General features: G+C 45.2%; 1 protein-coding gene across 2 annotated transcripts in view; it reads right to left on the minus strand.

The window, feature by feature from the left end:
- Nucleotides 1-7,911: 7,911 nt before the first annotated feature.
- KAT6A (lysine acetyltransferase 6A) overlaps nucleotides 7,912-13,439 on the minus strand; it is an 81,700-nt gene continuing 76,172 nt past the window's right edge. For both annotated transcript variants that reach the window (XM_039524300.1, XM_039524301.1), the window contains exon 18: nucleotides 7,912-13,083. In XM_039524300.1, the coding sequence (XP_039380234.1) occupies nucleotides 10,484-13,083 (2,600 nt within the window). In that variant the 3' untranslated portion in view covers nucleotides 7,912-10,483. The remainder of the gene's footprint in view (nucleotides 13,084-13,439) is intronic.

Below are 13,439 nucleotides of genomic sequence, written 5' to 3' on the forward strand. Positions count from 1 at the left end.
AATGCTGCAAGATACTTACAGTCTTTTACTTTATTGCTGTCCAGTTTCAGCTCCAGTGCAGCTCTGGGTCCTGTGTGCAGTTCTGAAAAGCCTCCTTGATCTTCCTCTCACTGAAAGGTTTGATAATAGTTTGTACAATAAGATTCTATGATAGAATCATAGAAATGTGGGATTGGAAGGTACCTCAGTAGGTCATCTAGGCCAGTCCCCTGCACTGAGGCAGGACTAAGTGTTATCTAGACCATCCCTGACAGGTGTTTGTCTAACCTGCTCTTAAAAATCCCCAATGATGGAAATTCCACAGCATCCCTACAACACAGCAATTTGTTCCAGTGCTTAGCCACCCTGTTAGTTAGGAAGTTTTTCCTAACGTCTCACCTAAATCTCCCTAGCTGCAATTTAAGCCCATTGCTTCTTGTCCTGTGCTCAGAGATTAGAGATCAATTAATTACTCTCCTCTCTGTAACAATCTTTTATGTACTTGAAGACTTATCATGTTCTCCCCTTAGTCTTCTCTCCTTCAAACTAAACAAACCCCGTTTTTTCAATCTTTCCACATAGGTCATTTTCTAGACCTTTAATAATGTTTGTTGCTTTCCTGTTGACATTCTCCAATTTGTCCACATCTTTCCTGAAGTATGGTGCCCAGAACTGGACACAATACTCCAGCTGAGGCCTCATCAGTGCTGTGTCGAGTGGAAGAATTATTTCTCATGTCTTGCTTCCAACATTCCTGCCAATACATCCCAGAATGATGTTCGCTTTTTTTGCAGCAGGTTTATATTGTTGATTCATATTTAGTTTGTGATTCACTAGACCCTCACATCCCTTGATGCAGTACGCCTTCCTAGACAGTCATTTCCCATTTTGTATTTGTGCAGCTGATTATTCCTTCCCAAGTGTAGTATTTTGCATTTGTCCTTATTGAATTTCCTCCTGTTTATTTCAGACCAGTTCTCCAGTTTAAGATAATTTTGAATTCTAATCCTGTCCTCCAAAGGCTTGCAACCCCTCCCAGTTTGATATTGTCCACACACTTTATAGGTGTAATCTCTATGCCATTATCCAAATAACGTATGAAGATATTGAATAAAATTGGACCCAGGCCAGATCCTTGTGGGACCCATTCACTATGCCCTTCCAGCTTGACTGTGAACCATTGGTAACTACTCTATGAATATGGTTTTCCAACCTACTTTATAGTAGGTTCATCTAGGGTATATTTCCCTAGTTTGCTTATGAGGTCCTGTTAGACTAGATAATACTTAGGCCTGCCATGAGTGCAGGGGACTGGACTAGATGATCTCTCGAGGTTTCTTCCAGTCCTACGATATGATAGGATTCCATTAAGACAATATCAAAAGCCTTGGGAAGCCTCCAGTCCTTGCTCCCAGGATCACCCACTCCCATGCCCCTGAATGTGGTAATCATCAAGTTAACAAGAAGCAGCCCCCTCAACTGAGGGTCCATTATAACAACAGATTGACAGAGTCAGAAGGGTACCCAGAAATCACCTACTACAGGACAGGCCCAACAAAGAAAGTAACAGAACGTCACTAGCCGTCACCTACAGCCCCCAACTAAAACCTCTCCAGCACATCATCAAGGATCTACAACCTATCCTGAAGGACGATCCCTCACTCTCACAGACCTTGGGAGACAGGTCAGTCCTTGCTTACAGACAGGCCCCCAACCTGAAGCAAATACTCACCAGCAACTACACACCATACAACAAAAACACCAACCCAGGAACCAAACCCTGGTGCCAACTCTGTTCGCATATCTATTCAAGGGGCACCATCATAGGACCTAACCACATCAGCCACACCATCAGGGGCTCGTTCACCTGCACATCTACCAATGCGATATATGCCATCATGTGCTGGCAATGCCCCTCTGCCATGTACATTGGCCAAACTGGACAGTCTCTACGCAAAAGAATAAATGGACACAAATCTGACATCAGGAATCATAACATTAAAAAACCAGTAGAACACCACTTTGGTCTCCCTGGTCACTCAATAACAGACCTAAAAGTGGCAATTCTTCAACAAAAAAACTTCAAAAACAGACTCCAACATGAAACTGCAGAACTGAAATTAATTTGCAAACTGGATACCATCAAATTAGGCCTAAATAAAGACTGGGAGTGGATGGGTCATTACGAAACCTAATTTCCGTCATACTAATTTCCTCCTACTGTTACTCACACCTTCTTGTCAACTGTTTGAAATGGGCCACTCTCATTACCACTACAAAAGTGATTTTTCCTCTCTTGGTATCCTACTGTTAACTGAATTATCTCATTAGACTGACCTCACACTTGGTAAGGTAACTCCCATCTTTTTGTGTATTTATACCTGCTCCTGTATTTTCCACTCCATGCATCTGATGAAGTAGGCTGTAGCCAGTGGTGAGCTGCAGCCAGTTCGCACCGGTTCGCGCGAACCGGTTATTAAATTTAGAAGCCCCTTTAGAACCGGTTGTTCCTGGAGGAACAACTAGTTCCAAAAGGGCTTTTAAATTTAACTAAAGCCCTAGGAGCTCCCTACCCTTCCCCCCCTGGCCCCAGCTCACCTCATTCCACCTCCTCTTCTGAAGTTCCTCCGGCTTCTCCTCCCCCTCCCCAGCTTCCCGCGAATCAGCTATTCGCGCGGGAAGCCTGGGAGGGCTGAGAAGGAAGCAGCAGCTTCCACAAGGTGAGCTGGGGCCGGGGATGCCAGCGGGAGAAGGGCTCCAGGCGCCGCGCCGCCCGGTGAGGTCGCGGCTGGACTCTGGGGCTGGGCGGCGCAGCTCCTGCCCCCCGGGTCCAGCTGCGACCTCGCCGGGTGGCGCAGCTCGGCTCCTGCCTGGCCCCTGGGTCCGGCCCCGACCTCGGCCAGGCGGTGCGGCTCCTGCCCGGCCCCGGATCCGGCCCCGACTTCGGCCGGGCGGGGTGGCGCGGCTCGGCTCCTGCCCCAGCCCTCGGTCTGGCCGCGATCGCTGCCGGGCGGCGCGGCTCGGCTCCTGCCCCGGCCCCCGGGTCCGGCCGGGTGGTGCGGCTCGGCTCCTGCCCGGCCCCGGGTCCGGCCGGGCGACGCGGCTCGGCTCCTGCCCCAGGTCCCAGCCCCAGCCCAGCTGGGCCCCCACCTCCAGGCAGCATGGTAAGGGAGCAGGGAGGGCGTGTTGGATAGAGGGCAGAGGAGTTGGGGGGGTGGATTAGTGTCGGAGCGGTCAGAGGGCAGGGAACAGGGGGATTGAATGGGGGCAAGGGTCCCGGGGGGGCAGTCAGAAAGGAGCAGGGGTTGGATGGGGAGGTGGGGGGCAGTTAGGGGTAAGGATTCCAGGGACAGTCAGGGGACAGAGAGAAGGGGTGGTTGGATGGGGTAAGGGTCCCCGGGTGTCATCAGGAATGAGAGAAGGGGTTGGATGGGGTGGCAAGGGGCAGTCAGGGGACAGGGAAGGGGGGTGGATAGGACATGGGTCCCGGGGTGGGGGCTGTCAAGGAACATGGGGGGGTTGGATGGGGCAGGAGTCCCTGGGGGGGCATGACCCCTCATGGGGTGAGGAGGAGGGAACCGGTTGTTAATATTTTGGCAGCTCATCACTGGCTGTAGCCCATAAAAGCTTATGCCCAAATAAATTTGTTAGTCTCTAAGGTGCCACAAGGACTCCTCATTGTTTTTATTATAACAACTGACACTGCTGTTTATAGAAAGAAGCCACTGCAGCCTATTGGAGCAAAGAATGCCCTTTTAAAACATTTCGAAGTAGGAGTTATTGTTATCAGCTCATTAACTCTGGAAATACAAATTTCTATAATCCAATACAAAGATATCTATAAACACTTATTTTTGTATTGGGGGGCCACAAAGCTGGAGGGGAAGTTGTTACAAACTATTATGTCAAATACAGAGATTTGCTTTTCTTTTTAGAATTGATTGAACCACCTGGAGAACTGGGAAAATACAGAAGCAGCTGAATTTAAATTCACCATTAGCAGTGACTCTACTCATTCCTGACCTGTTTCTGATTAAGTACTGAACGGATCTCATAAAATGAGGTGAGAGGTGTTATGTACCAGTGCATGTAGTAATACACCTAGACACAAGGAAAGTAGGGAAGGACTTGGAATGTCTTTACGCTTATTGTTTTTTGTTACAAACTTGTTACTTAAAAGTAACTGCACATCTGACTTGCAAAAAGTGATGACTTTACAAAGGAGACGCCAATCTTGGCGATTTTAATTTAAAATACCCACAGCAATTGGACCATGTTTTGGCTTAATCACTCATCATATTTAATTATTATAGGAAAAGCCATTGAGAGTCGCTGGAGGGCAGATAAGTGTCCTCAATGGATAATTATTTTATTTTTACATTTTACATTGTAAAATGAATTTAAAATGAATGATGGCTTTGAAAATTGATAAATAAAAGAGCTCCCAGGCAGAGTTATTTGCAAACAACCGTTCAACCCAAAGCACATTTTAATGGTCAAATTATAAACCCTGTGAATTCACATGATGCTTGGTACACAGTGCAAAAACATGCAACCAAATAAACAAACATTTTTTAAAACAGTCTTATGTGCTTCTCTCAAAAGGTCCTGAACCAGTTTTGTTTAAAAAATGGGGCTGAGACAAAGACCAAGAAGTTTTCTATAAGGAATATTTTTTGAGAAAGTGATGAAAGACAGAAAAGATTGCTTTATAATATAATGGCTTTTTCAACCTGAACGCTTGGGACACTAAATATATAGCTGTATAGGCGCACACACAGTATCAGTAGAAATCCTGACAGCCATTAGCGATTACATTACTGGAGCACCTTGATAAGTACAAGCAGTTACTGAAAGCTGCAATGAGAACCTTTAACTCAGGTTACCCTGTTTCTCTCAAATCTACTTCATGTTTGACTAACCTAAAAACAGTCGGAAAAAAATTGGACAAATCTGTGTCCTGTAAGATTAATTTTTAATCTAGGTCTTTATTAATTTGTATTTTACAATCATTGTAACAAGTTTAAGGAGACAATCTGTGACTTCAGGGGCTAGCAACAATGCCCCACCCTATGTAATTCAGTGTTTGTTCTTATCAGATCTTCGCAGATACTGGAAAGTTTTATTTGAACAGTTTGAATAAAACTCACAAAATCACTTTACTGACCCTCCAAGTCCTTTTTGTTAATGTTCCACAAATATTCACAGAAGGTTTGTTTTGTTTTGTTTTGGGTTGTGGAAAAATCATTCAAATACTTCTGCAAATGTGTCTGTGGAAAGGTTGGGGGTGGAAGTGTCTGAACTTTCAGATTTCCCTACTTCCTATTTATGAAAAATTGGCATCCAATTAGGGCACAGAATCCATAAATCATGCCATACGTGACCAATCACACAAGTAATTAATAGCAGAGCACTGCAGTACTGTAAATAGCAACAACTCATCAGAAATCTGTTCACATAGGATGCTCCAACAATTTGGAGTAATGAATAAAAAGTTTGTGGATAAAATTAACAAACATAAAAAGAGGCCTAAATTAATAAAATTATTATCTACAAAATTTGCACCTGGGTGAAATTTTCATTATAATCACAAAGACAGTTATTGATACTTTGCCTCCATCTAGAGCAGGGGTCTCAAACTCAGTTTATCTTAGGGCCAGTACCAGTCCTCAAATCCTCCCAGCGGGCCAATAATGTCACTCATGCTACCCAGAACCCGCTCCCACCTGCCTAAGTCTCTGGGAGGGAGTTGGGTGGTGGAGGAGGTCTGGGGTAGGGGATTGTAGTGCAGGCTCTGGGAGGGAGTTTGGATGCAGAAGGGTTGAGAGGTTGGGCTCTGGGAGGGAGTTTGGGTTTGGATGCAGAAGGGGTGAGAGGTTGGGCTCTGGGAGGGAGTTTGGGTTGGAGAGGGGGTCTGGTGTGCAGGCTCTGGGAGGGAGTTTGGGTGCTGGGTGCAGGCTCTGGGCTGGGGCAGAAGGTGGGGGTGCAGAAGGGGGTGGGGTTGCAGGCTTTGGGAGGGAGTTTGGGGGTGGGAGGGGATGTGGGTGAAGAGGAAGGGGATGCAGGCTCTGGGAGGGAGTTTGGGGCTGGGGTGTGTGGGGATGGGGTTGGGGCTCTGGGAGGTGGGGGCAGGAGTTTGGGGGTGGGAAGGGATATGTGGGGAGGATGGGGTGCAGTCTCTGGGAGGGGGTTGGGGGGTGAGGTGCTTGCCTGGGGCTCCAAGGCAGGCCGGGGGACCTCCATGCACTTCTGCCCCCAAGCACACACCCCCCTGCAGCTTCCCATTGGACGCAGGGACCCTCAGGGTGGGGGCAGCATGCAGAGGCACAGCCCCGCCCCAGGGCCGCAGGGAGGGGCCGGCAGCCACTTTAGCGAGCAAGCAGGAAGCCACTCAGCTCTGCTGCACTGCCAGTGGTGGGTGGGGCCCCGGGCCATTTTAAATCACCTGGGGGATGCGTGGGGGAGGGGAACACCTGGGGGGTGGCAGGCAGGGCCAAGGGAGAGACCCGGCCCCAAAATTGCTGGAGCCCCACGGGCCACATTGGGGAGGCTACCAGGCCGCAGATAGCCCCTGAGCTGGGCATTTGAGACCCCTGATATAGTGCTTTAAAAGCTCCTTAGGTCTGCAGGATGCTCATGCCCAGAGCTCTTCTTATATGGCCAACAAATCTAGTAATAGGCAAGCAGGGACAGACACTTGTTGAAGGCTCAGCACTCTTGGACTGATCTAATTCTGTCTTAATGTTTTAGGGTCTTTGTGCACAGCATATATACAGTGCCAGTGATTGCTTGGACAGGATTTCTGGTTTTCATATTCAAATTATGGTCTGTTTTTAATCACCAAAGGAAACTTGGAACTTAATGAAAAGCTTGGATCACAGGTATTAAATTATTTCTCTCTATACTGAGACTATTTTTCTTTTTTCCTCTTTTCTTTAAGCACAAACACCTCAAGATAATTTTACCATTGAAAACTGATTCTTGACCTCATTTTTAAACCCATTATATGCAAGCTTGTTTGCATCCTCAACAAAATCTGCTTGTTCTTACAAAACCCCAGCAAAGCTCTGAGTTTAAAATCAACAGTACCCAGGGAGCTGAGAGGGGAGAGTCAGTCAAGAACCAGGGACTATTACCAGTAATTGAATGTTGCAGTTACGAGCCAGCTCAGGCCAGAAACTAGGTTCCTACTGATAAAAATTAGTGTAACTTGTTAACTTTTAGTAATGGTCTGAAAATCCCAGAGCCACCATTATAGTGGAGGTACCTTCCCCATCTTTCCAGAGTTTACCAAGGTCTCACGGCAGTGCTGACCAGAGACAGAAAGCATTTCCCAAGCTGTAAAAAGGTCTAAACACAAAGTACAAAAACTGGCAAAGTGTCAGTCAAGAGGTTGTTCTCTCCAGATAACCTTCCTAAAGAGGGAGCACGAGGTCCGGTCTGCACAAGAGTCATATTAAATACACTTGTAAAAACACGGTCAAGTGGCAGGAGTATGGTCTTGTGGGTAAGACACCGTAGGGTGATCAGAGAGCTAGTGTGAAAAATTGGGACATTCAGAGCTCTGTCTTATATAGGCACCGATTACTCCCCACCCCTCTCCTGATTTTTCATGGTCACCCTACTCCAAATCATCCCTTCGGGCAGGAAGAAAGAAGCTGACGATTTAGTCAAATGATTTTCTAGAGCAGGCCTTACACTCTTGAGAGAAAGGTTCAGTTTTCTTTGGTGTGCAGCTTCTACTCAGAGGAGGTAACATTATGGGCAGAGATTGTTCTTGGATTTAGGTGCACAGTCTCCCTAAGGTACTGTACCTCTTCGGATCAACATACAAGAGGGAATTAAATCTACAGACCCCTGGCAACAGTTAAAGGATTACCGTAAATTCTCAAATGCTCTGGAGGAAGAAAAATTGCACATGCACAACAGACATCCAAAATGGCTCAACATAATTTATTTTTTTATGTTAAAATGTACAGAGTTCTTTTGAAAGTACTTGCTAGAAAGGGAAAAAAAAGTGATATTACATACAAGGAGAGGAAGGGAGGCCAGCCGGCCAGGAGCGCATGACATGGAGAATTACAAAGGCATCTAGGCCCCCCTTCCCCTTAGCTTACAAGTCACCATGAACAAAGTACAAAGAGGTTACAAAACAGGAAAAGCAAATATAAACAGACAGGAATAGACTTAGCTTCATTTGTACATGCGGCTTTTAGAGGCATCTGGAGCTCTATTCACACACTCTAGAGATCTCTTTAAAGAGAATTTTTATCTTTCTTAAAATAGTTTTTAATATTCTACAACAAAGATAAAAAATTTTAAAGATGGAATGAAATGAAAAAGCTCTTATTTTAAAAGGCATCAAAGTCACTAACAGTGATTTTTTTAAATTTCTTTTAGAAGATTACCCAAGTTATCTTGCTAAAAATACATTTTTTTTTAAACAGAAGTGAAAAAATGGTAGGTACCAATATTACTTGTGTTGGATAATTTCTTTTTATAATATAGAAAAGAACTTTTTTTTTCTACAATAGTTCTACAGTCACAAAGGCTTGTGGAAAAGGGAGCTGCCCAATTGATTAAAAAAACATACAAAAACCAAACCAAACATAACAGCAAACAAACTAAATTCACAGCCCTCATTTCAACAGTTTCTCCTCCTGTCTTTATCCCTCTCTCTCCCTGCTCCCCCGCCCTCCCTCCCGCAACCACGAAGCAATGACACAGCTGAAGATCTAGGAAGGAGAGGGCAGCACAGTGCGCTTTCTACATGGATGAGTTAAAACCGGAATAGTATATACAGAGAAACGGGATTCTACACAGCCTTGCACATGCTCAAAACAAAGAAATAAGGAGTGGAAGTCCTTGGAATTCTGCCTTTTTATATTTGGCAGTTATTGAAGAAAGGTCCGTTTTAGTGCATCTGAAGAAACCTCAAATCTTCATTTGGATGTTTTTTTGTTTTGTTTACAACTAATTGTTTTTATTATTGTCTGTATGTCTACAGAATATACAATAAAAGAGAGAGTTTTACACTAAAGGGTAAATAATGGCCCTTCTTTGTATATTTGCTGGCATGCCAACAGGTGCAGTCACTCTCTTTTATGATACACAGTTGAGTAGCAGAAAGAGAATAGGAAGTGGGAATAGTGTGGAACAAGCACACTACAAAATCCTGCTGACTAGGTCCCACTGCTGTTGCTGACTGTCCCACTCCCATTTCCTTCCTTGAGAGGAGCTGAAATTCCCTTCACTTCCCACACACAGACTCAAAGGTGATGAATTTCTTAGGCAATGATCTCAAAAGAAACTGGGAAAGCAGGAATGTGCCTGTTTTAACACCATGACTCCACTGGAAGAAGGACACACCCAGCAGTTTCCCCCCACATGCAGAGGAATGGAATAGTGACAAAGACTCTGTAGGTTTCTTGTCAAGTCACTTAAACGTACGCTTCATCTTCCAAGATTATGTGAGTAAAGGAACATAGAGGCAGATCACTGGCAATGGCTGCTCTTGAGCTCAGTCAGACTCCAAGGCTCAGAACCAAGACCCTTAGCATTTCAAAGCAGATACTAAAAACGAGTTTGGGATCTCAGAGTTATGGCTGATTTGCAGGTTGTCAAAACAAGACCCTGTAGCCATTTTCTTCTCTTTCTGATGCACAGTAACCATCTCTTATCCTTCTAGTGGTTGCGTTAGGGTTCCATACAGTTCCCCTTTGAGATGCTAATGCTAGTTCAAACTGACAGTGTGTGTGTGCTGGAGAACATTTTAAAGTGACATTATACTTTGAGAATGAAACATACAGACTGTATTTCAATTAATTAATCTATGAAGACATCAGCGTGAGAAGAATTTATGTTTACATATAATTCCAAATTGTACTGAGGGGTGAGAGGGTCAGAAAGGGTTAAGAGGAGAAATTTTCCTGCCTCATTGGAATAGAGTTAGTTTGTCCTCCATGTCCTGTTCTGAGTCTCCCATAAGTGCCTCCTGCTGGACTTAAGTAGGAAATGCAAGGTGGGGACTAGAGGGATGGGTTTTGTTGCTCTTTGAGATGTCTGACATTTTAATGACTGCAGCATTGGGAGCTGCACACAGAGGGACATACGGGAGGAAGAGGAAGGGGTGGGGAACATACACTTGAAAGAAAATTTAAAAAGATGATTCACTGTTAAAGATATTCTGTCTGTGTGGTCAGCAAAGTAAGGCTCTTTTTAAATTATGAAAAGATTTTTGTGCACGTTTTCCCCCTAAAACCATTTTAAAACGACTTCAGCTGTAAAATGTTTCAGGATTCTGAAGGAAACAAAAACCCAAAATGAACGAACGAAAAAAGAATAAAGACCAGGCTTCCTAAAAAATAAAATAAACCAAAGAAAAACCCTCTAAATCTACAGCAATATTTTTAACTGGAAAAAGGTCCATTTTCTCTGGTTCGTCAGTATAAAAGGTTCCTTTATTTATATATATTTAAGTTTTTAGGTTGCAAGTTCATCTCGCTCATCTTCTCATGTACGGTCCGTTGAGCGACTGCTTGGGCACCCCAGCAGCATTCATGTAACTGTGATGGGAGGGGCCAGTATACATCATGTTTCCATGAGGGTTTGGCTGCATAGGCTGCTGGGTATAGGCCTGGCTCCCCATCATTCCCATCTGCATCTGCATAGGATACTGTGCTGTCTGGTTCATGTACGCAGGATTACTATGGTAACTGCTGTTCATCATGGGCTGTGTCATTCTGTAGCTGTTCATGGCATTCAGGGTGTTCATATTCATGGAATTGACATTGTAGGGGGGAGTTGGCATCAAGTTAACCCCCATGTTCATACCTCGCTGAACAGCTAGTGCACGAGGGCCAGCCTGCATGGCAACTGCCGGTGGGCTGCGGCCATAGAGCTGCTGCTGGTGTGCAGTTGCAGAGGGCAGTGGTGCTGATTTAGAACGAATGGAAATATGCCCCTTAACGGGCATTTGCCCCTGCAACCTTTGTGTGTGGGGGATACCAATGTTGGTAGCAGACATGTTACACTGAAGCAGAGGTGATGTGAGGTTCATGGTGGTGGATGCCAAGTTTGGTGGGGGTGTCATGGTGGCTTGTGCTTGCGGTGTCCCAGCTAATGGATGAGATGGAGCTAGCTGAGCCAATCCTGTGTTGGACAGAGAAACACTGGTTGCATAGGACGTCACAGCAGGAGAATGGCTATAAGGCATGGCATGAGGGTCCATAATGGTGTTTGTCAGCTGCTGCAACTTGGCTAAACTGAATGTGGCTGATGGCTGAGAGTAGCTCCCAGCACCAAAATCTCCTGGAATCCTCTCATAGATACTTATGTTGCCAGTGCCTCCTGATTCAGGTATTTCCATGATCATAGGTGCTGGGGTGAAACTATTATTCATGCTACACTGAGACAGTGGAGGTTGCTGCTGGGGTGGAGGTGGGGGTTGAGGCTGCTGTGACTGAGGCTGCTGCTGTTGCTGCTGCTGCGGCTGTGTTGCTGGTTGCTGGTTGCTTGGAGGCCTTTCTACCACACAGCTCTGAGGGGACTTAATGTTGCAGTTTGCAGCAGGCTGGACAGTGCTCTGTTGCATCATGCTGCAGCTGTTGCCAATGTTTGCCATTTGCTGAGTGACAACACAACTGTTCTGAGTTAGGCTACTAGAGGAGGACAATCCCCCATAAGAGCAGCTGCTCTGGGAAGAGTTATTTCCACAAATGCTGCCTCCCATAGTGGAGTCATAACTGCTGGGGTTTTCGTAGTTCTCTGTGGTGCTCTCAATGCTGCCAAGGTCACTGAAGCCACTATCCACCACCTGCTGAGAGTGGTCTGATACAGAAGGCACATCCATCATGGGGCTGGTCTCCATGTTCTGCATAGAAGGTGCGGACAGGGATCCTTGTTCAGGGCTTATCTGGGTGTAACCACTCTCCAGAGCAGGCACGTTGGGACTGCTGACAGAACGCACAGATTGGCTAGGATGGGACTGAACAGAGGATATTGGACTGTTGTGTTCTGAGGCATGGCAATCTTCAACCATTGATATTTGAGGGTCCTCATCAGCTTGAGTGTAACTCTGCAGAGTCTGACAAGCTGCAAGAGTTTCCTCACAGTCCTGGTATGCTACATCATGTTCATTACTTTCCTCCTGCGTCAAGGACTGGACTGCTTGAACAGTTTCTAGATCTAGTTCACTATGAGGAATCTCTTCCTCTTCTTTTAATTCAATTAACCTTTCTTTAGTATTTTGCTCTTCTTCATGATCGTCTTCAGAGCCAGGGACATGTTCTGAGCCCACTGATGTCTCATGGGAAGCCTGCTCTTCCTCAGAATCTGCCTCTGCTTCATTTTTGCCCTTTACTTCTTCTCTACTGCTCTGTATACTTGTTTCTAAAAAAGACTCCTGAACATCAGGCTCCTCCTTTACTTCTTCTCTAATTGGCAGTTCATCCAATTCTTTCTTCTTTGCAGATTCCAGATGACCATCATCTTCATCATCTGCATCATGGTCTTCATTTTGGTTTATAACTACTGCAACCTCATCCTCTTCTTCCTCGTGGTCATGCTCAGGTTCTTCTAATTCTTGCTGTTCTTCTTCTGATTGCCTTTGCTCTTCTAATACCCGTGGCTTCTCCTCTACTTCTTCCTCTACCTCAGGCTCCTTAACATCTACTGCTGGACTGCTGCTGCTGTCCATAGGAGAAACTGCTCTCACTTCACTGCTGGTTGTATCTTCCTCTTCTCCCTCTCCCACCTCCTCTGTTTCCATTTGCACATCTTCCTCCTTCTTTTCCTCAGCGAGGGGCTGCTCTTCTTTCTTCTCAAGAGGCTCTTCTTTCTCCTGCATTTTGGGTTTACGCCCTGGTTTTGAATTAGTTACCATGGCATCAACTCCCTCATCCTGAGCAGATACTGGCACCTTTTCCCGGTTCAGTTTAAACCCTGGTTTTCTACCAGGTCTTTTCTTCCAGTGGATTGGTTTGCGACTTTTGCCTTTTGGCCATCCCTTTTTCTTTTTCATGGGTGTGGAAGTATCTGGCTCAAATGGAGAAACCTTTGCTTCACATTTTCTGAGCACAGATACTGGCTTCAAGGTAGGGGTGCCTGGAAACACAAAACAAAAATATCGCTTAAACTTTTCATAATTACTTGAATGTTTCCTTCTCCCTGCCTTCAAAGGAATCCTCCGCCCATTTCAAAGTCCCAAGCATTCCACCCCATTTATTAATTCAATGTTTATGAACAATAAAACGGAACAGATAATTTTTAACCCTTTCCCTCATTGCAATATTTGCTCATTAATAACACATGAAATGAACTGCATTTGCAAAGAACATATTTTTACAGTTTTGAGCCTTTAATATATAATCCAAATTCAGTGACATACTATACGTTGGAAGAACTAGAAAGGACCACCATAACTTTGCAAGTACAATTAATGTAATGTGTTTTAATAGGAA

Source organism: Mauremys reevesii, linkage group 2, assembly GCF_016161935.1.
Source record: "Mauremys reevesii isolate NIE-2019 linkage group 2, ASM1616193v1, whole genome shotgun sequence".
NCBI classification, from domain to species: Eukaryota; Metazoa; Chordata; order Testudines; family Geoemydidae; genus Mauremys; species Mauremys reevesii.